We start from the raw sequence: 6,000 nt of genomic DNA on the forward strand, positions 1-6,000 counted from the left end.
GATTTCTATTGTGCCAGCAGAATGGAAGGGATAATACATTTCAGATATTTAGTTTGATGCTATATTTCTTGTTCTTTCTTTCTTTCAGACACAGACCTAGGCCGGTGCTTGGCTACAGATGGGTTATACCTCTATACCACTAACTCATTTGGTAGAGGTTTGAGCAAGCTGGGCTCCGGCCTCCATGGAACCCTGAGGTAAGAGCCATGTGCAGCAATAGACTCTATGGCAGGGGTGGGCAATCTTATCCAGAAAGGTGTTGGAGCAGGAGTGGTGTTTGAGCAGGTTTTCATTCCAACCAAGCAGGAGCCACACCTGATTACACATGTTTAAAAAGTTGATCTGGGCTTTCAATAGATTCAGGTGTGGTTTCTACTTGGTTGGAATGAAAACCTGCATCCACACCGGCCCTTTCCGGATAAGATTGCCCACACCTGCTCTATGGTCATAAACCAAAAAATGTTGCTTTGAACAGCTAGCTTTACAGTTGAGTGTAAATGCTTGCATGTGCATAGAGCAAAAAGAAGACAAGAAACTCGGTAGCAAAACAACGTTTAGTATCTACACACCCACTTGAAACGTTCCTGTGCTATGTTAGTTATTTACTTCAAGAGTTCCACTGGTGTATAATGATTGCAGTCTGGCAAAGTTCAGCAAAGCTAAACTTTATATAAATAATATCATATTTAGTTTAGCCAATCAGTTGAGGGCTTCAGAAATAGTAGGATTTATACTTTGTCACAGCCAAATCCAAGGAAATGGCACAGAAAGACCTGGCTGCAGCTAGCAGACGGGGGCCATGTGCAGCATGTGCCCACAAAACTCCGTTTATAATGGGCTGCAACTGCTTTTGTATTCTCTGTGTAGTGTTTGAAACCTCTTGGTCTTCTTTTCTTCCATCAGTCACCCTCACTATTGAATTGCTTCTTAGTCAACCCCACACAGTATGGAATGTCCTATAATAATACATTGGTGTTTAATGTTATCTCCAGGATCTCTCCATGTCTTACTTGTTGTTTTTATGTACTTGCTCTATTTCAGAGGTTTTGTTTACTGTAGAAATGAAGAGCTAGAGGCTGGTTGGGTAGTACACAGCAGTAGTTATCTCCTTCATCGTCCTGCCTCATTTGACACTAAATCTCATCAGCTGTGCCAGGTCATAGACCCTTACACTTTACAAGTAAGCAGTAATATACATGCACCCTCTCTTTACCGTTGAAACATTCTTACCAGGACATTAAAAATTGAATGACAGATCTGTGTGCATACCTGTTTACTTCTGTGCTACTCCTGTTTTAGTTAAATTATGTAAAGTATGTTTTATTGAGATTTTGTTTAGGATTAAGTTAATTCTCTGTTATTCTTAAGTTATTCTCTGTAGCTCTATGTTTAATGTCCATGTCTATATTAAGGTATGCCAGATTGTGCCCATGCCTCCTCACCTCTTTGCGGTGGGCAGCAGTTTGACCACGCTGCATGTGTGCTCGGATGGTACCTACATCTACTGGGTGTGGTCACCTGTCAGTCTCAACGAAAAGACCCAGAAAGGCCACTCTGTCTTCATGGATGTCTTCCAGTTAGCGGTAGGAGCATGTTATAGGGGAACCTATGCTAAGTAGATTATATTCGATTTATGAATTAAATAATTCAGTATTATGGCTAAAATTTCCAAAACCTCATTGTGTAGACCTTTCTCTTGGTTCAATCAAATAAAACGACAGGTTAGAAGCAGTTTGTACTGTGTTTTAAACCATAAATTTAAAAAAAATTGATTGTTAGGTGACCACAAATAATATTATGAATAATGAAACTCTCTTGCGTCTGAGTTTGGTTACATGTGGTTGGCTTTAGATTACGTATACACACAGACTGGTGACGAAGTAAACTAAAACTTGGTGACAGAAATTTGTGTGGGCGTTTGCTGTCATGGTTCACGTCCACTTATCCCCTTAGAAGGAAGTTACAAAGTTCTTCTGAATGACAATCTATATTCTATAATGAAACCTGTCTATCCTGATGTGAGTAGTCTCTTCCAGGATGACTGGCAACACCCCTACCCACAGGAAACAAGTACTCACTACATAGTCTGATGAGTATGAAAATAATGTAAATCACATGCTATGGTGTTCATAGTCGTCCGATGAAAACCTATGGGGGATTTTGGAATAGCATGTTAGGCAGCGTTCATCACTCCTATCATCAAAACACCAACCGAGAAGAATGGAGGAATGCTGTTCGTTCCTCCGTTACATTTACAGAAATTTGTCAAATCTGTACCGTGACGCTGTTTTGGTGGCTTGTGGCGTTCCGACACAGTATTAACGCTCTTTGTTGTCCTCCTTTCATTTGTCACCCATCTGTGTGTAAGAGAATCTAATTTGTGTTCAGAGATTTTCAGAGCTAGTAATGGGCAAATCAGAATATTCGTATATGCTGGAAAAATATTTCAATATTAGTCCAATAAGCTTATGAATGGCATGAATAATAATTCCCATTTATCTTTCCCGCAGATTGAGTCCGGGCTGTGTGTGGCCAGTGCTGTCCGGGAGCGAGTGATCTTGTCACGAAAAGAGGGGGAGTCATCAAAATGTCTGAATGAGCTGCTGATGAGTCGCATGTCTCGTTTCCGCACCTCTCACTCGGCCACGCTTGCTGCCCTCACTGGCTCCACCATCACAAACCCTGTGAAAGAGGAGCAAACTGGTAAATTCACACTCGGTAATGTGCCCATGATTCCAATAGAATTCAGATTTGTTCTTGTTTTTTCTCCATGATGTCTCCCCAGTAACTTAAACAACCTGATGAAAGTGGTGGAAAATGGAAGTTGCAAGTTGTTGTTTTGCATTTTTATGTTTATACAAATTGGAATTCGAAAATATTTGATATGGATTTGGAAAGTATCCCCTTCAATTTTTGTACATTTTATTGTGTTCTGGATTAAACTGACTTTTGTACCATTACCATCTACACACAATAACCAACAATGACCATGCAAAAGCTTAGATAAGAATTCAGACCTTTGGCTAAAGGCATTCCAAATTGAGCTCAGGTGCAGGACATTTGCTTTGATTATAATTGGGACGTCTGTAGAACTTGACTGGTATCCACCTGTAGCAAATTAATTTGATTGGACACGATTTACAACCTCAATTCCAAAAAAGTTGGGACGCTGGGTAAAATGTAAATAAAAACCGAATGCAATGATTTGCAAATCTCATAAATCGATATGTTAATAGAACATGGAAAACACATCAAATGTTTAAACTGAGGAAATGTACCAGTTTAAGGAAAAAAGCGGTAATTTTGAAATTGATGACCGTAGCACGTCTCAATAAAGTTGGGACGGGGGCAGCAAAAGGCTGGAAAAATAAGTGTTAGTAAAAAGAAACAGCTGGAGGAACATTTTGCAATTACTTAGGTTAATTGGCAACAGGTCAGTAACATGATTGCGTATAAAAAGAGTATGTTAGAGAGGCAGAAATCTCAGAAGTAAAGTTGGGATGGAATCTGGATGGAAGCATATGTTGCTCTAAAACCTGTATATACCTTTCAGCATTGATGTTGCCTTTCCAGATGTGCAAGCTGCCCATTCCATAGGCACTAATGCATCCCTATACCATCAGAGATGCAGGCTTTTGAACTGAGCGCTGATAAAAAGCTGAATGGTCCCCCTCCTCTTTAGTCCTCTTTCGTTTAGAGGACACGGTGTACATGGTTTCCAAAAAGAATTTAAAATTTCGATTCGTCTGACCACAGAACAGTTTCCCCCTTTTCCTCGGTCCATTTTAAATGAGCTTTGTCGCAGAGAAGCTAGCAGCGTTTCTGGATCATGTTCACATATGGCTTCTTCTTTGCATGACAGAGCTTTAACCAGAATTTGTGGATGGCATGGAGAACTGTGTTCACAGACAATGAGTTCTGGAGGTGTTTCTGAGCTCATGCAGCGATTTCCATTACAGAATCAGGCCTGTTTTTAATGCAGTGCCGCCTGAGGGCCTGAAGATCACAGGCAAGCAATATTGATTTTTCACAGAGATTTCTCCAGATTCTCTTAATCTTTTGTTGATATTATGCACTGTAGATGATGAGATATTCATAGTCTTTGCCATTTTATGTTAAGGAACAGTTATTCTGAAATTGTTCCACAAATTGTTTTTTGCAGATTGGTGACCCTCTGCCCATCTTTACTTCTGAAAGTCTCTGCCTCTCTAAGATACTCATTTTATACCCAATCATCTTACTGACCTGTTTCCAATCAACCTCCAGCTGTTTCTTTTTAGTAACACTTACTTATCCAGCCTTTTATTGCACCGTCCCAGCTTTTTTGAGATGTGTTGCAGCCATCAAAGTCAAAATTACCTTTTTTTTCTTCTGAAAATGGTACATTTCCTCAGTTTAAACATTTGAAATGTTTTCTATGTTCTATTGTGAATAACATATGGGTTTATGAGATTTGCAAATCATTGAATTCTGTTTTTATTTACATTTTACACAGCGTCCGAACTTTTTTGAAATTGGGTTCGTAGAAAGGCACATAGTCATGTGGAAAGATAAGTACACCCCATGAGAATTATTGTCTTTTTTGACATGTTCGGACGAGCAAATATCTGATTCTCTTTGAAATAGTGCCTATTAATAAAGTTGATAGTCTATTCAGTTTCGTTAGTGTGTTGTACTTGTGCCACGCTGAAACACAATCACAACCATAAGCTATACTTTGGGACATCTATCTATTTATTTATTTATTTATTTATTTGGATATATTTATATGACTAAAAATATTCAGTACAGGATGTAGGAATTGTATACTATACTATATTCCCATAAGTATGTGGACACCTGATAATCACACCCATATGTTGGCCTTCGCAAAACTGTTGGCACAAAGTTGAATGTCTTTGTATGCTGTAGCATGAAGATCTCCTTTCACTGAAAACTAAGAGGCCCAAACCTATAATCATGACAGTTCACAAATTGAGGTCTGTATAGACAGAGTGGAGGAACTCTGTGGCTGTACAGAGCCCTGACCTCAAACCCACTGAACACCTTTGGGAAGGATTGGAGCACCAACTTCATGCCAGGCCTGCTTGCTGGACACCAGTTTTCAACAGTTTGTGCTCTTGTGGCTGAATGGGCAAATTCCCCCCCCAACCACAGTCCAAAATCTAGTGGAATGCCTTCCTCGAAAAATGGAGGCTGTTATAGCAACAAAGGGGGAACAGCTCAACATTAATGCCAATGGTTTTGGAATGGGATGCTCAATATTCAGGTGTCCGCCAGAGTTTCCGTTAGCCGGTAAATACCGGTTTTCGACAGTTAAAACTTCTTAATGTCCTATAAAATCAAAAGCTGTCGGACACAATGACCAGTAAAAAATATTTAAATGAAGCAGACACATGTTAGACAATGTATGTATGCAATGACGCACCTAAATAAGGTCTGTGTTCACATGCTTCTCCTGTAACTTGTACACTGATTTGCTCACAATATCCAACTTCAACCCCACACACGCATCTTTTGTGCTATTCGGCTCTCTCGCTCTCTTTCTCATTAAAGGAGGCACTTAAAGCACAGACAGACACACAAGTAAACTCGGGCTAATCCAAAACACTCTTTACCAGCTGATTTGACCCGCGTCCTCTCCATCCACAGCTGTCGCTTGACCACGCCCCCACCCCCACAATCACATATACGGTACTATGCATAGTCCAAAACAATCTAGCTCAAACTAAACACTGAAACGCGATGACCGGATTTTTTTCCAGTATGTCCGGTAAACATTACTAGTCTAGTGTATATTATAGGAACCACAAACATTTATGAGTAAATTTTCTGCCGTGTCTTAGGCCAGCATCATGCCGTAATTTGAGCGATTGTGCGGACATTCTTTGGTTCGTTTCTCTTAGAGTTTGAGTGTAGGAATTTAATTTTGTTACATGTCGCATTATGCATGTGTATATTCCACCACTGTGTAACACACAATGGAATCGCATTATAGAT

At 39.9% G+C, this 6,000-nt stretch overlaps 1 protein-coding gene across 10 annotated transcripts in view; it reads left to right on the forward strand.

Moving 5' to 3' along the window:
• LOC108255706 (probable E3 ubiquitin-protein ligase HECTD4) overlaps nucleotides 1-6,000 on the forward strand; it is a 167,750-nt gene that overhangs the window by 21,223 nt on the left and 140,527 nt on the right. For 7 of the 10 annotated variants that reach the window (XM_017451855.3, XM_017451846.3, XM_017451850.3 and 4 more), the window contains 4 exons: nucleotides 89-197; nucleotides 1,042-1,180; nucleotides 1,413-1,583; nucleotides 2,511-2,718. In XM_017451855.3, the coding sequence (XP_017307344.2) occupies nucleotides 89-197; nucleotides 1,042-1,180; nucleotides 1,413-1,583; nucleotides 2,511-2,718 (627 nt within the window). The remainder of the gene's footprint in view (nucleotides 1-88; nucleotides 198-1,041; nucleotides 1,181-1,412; nucleotides 1,584-2,510; nucleotides 2,719-6,000) is intronic. The other 3 variants (XM_017451851.3, XM_017451852.3, XM_017451853.3) reach the window with 1 other exon arrangement.

The sequence above is a fragment of the Ictalurus punctatus genome, chromosome 22, assembly GCF_001660625.3.
Source record: "Ictalurus punctatus breed USDA103 chromosome 22, Coco_2.0, whole genome shotgun sequence".
Lineage (NCBI taxonomy): Eukaryota > Metazoa > Chordata > Actinopteri > Siluriformes > Ictaluridae > Ictalurus > Ictalurus punctatus.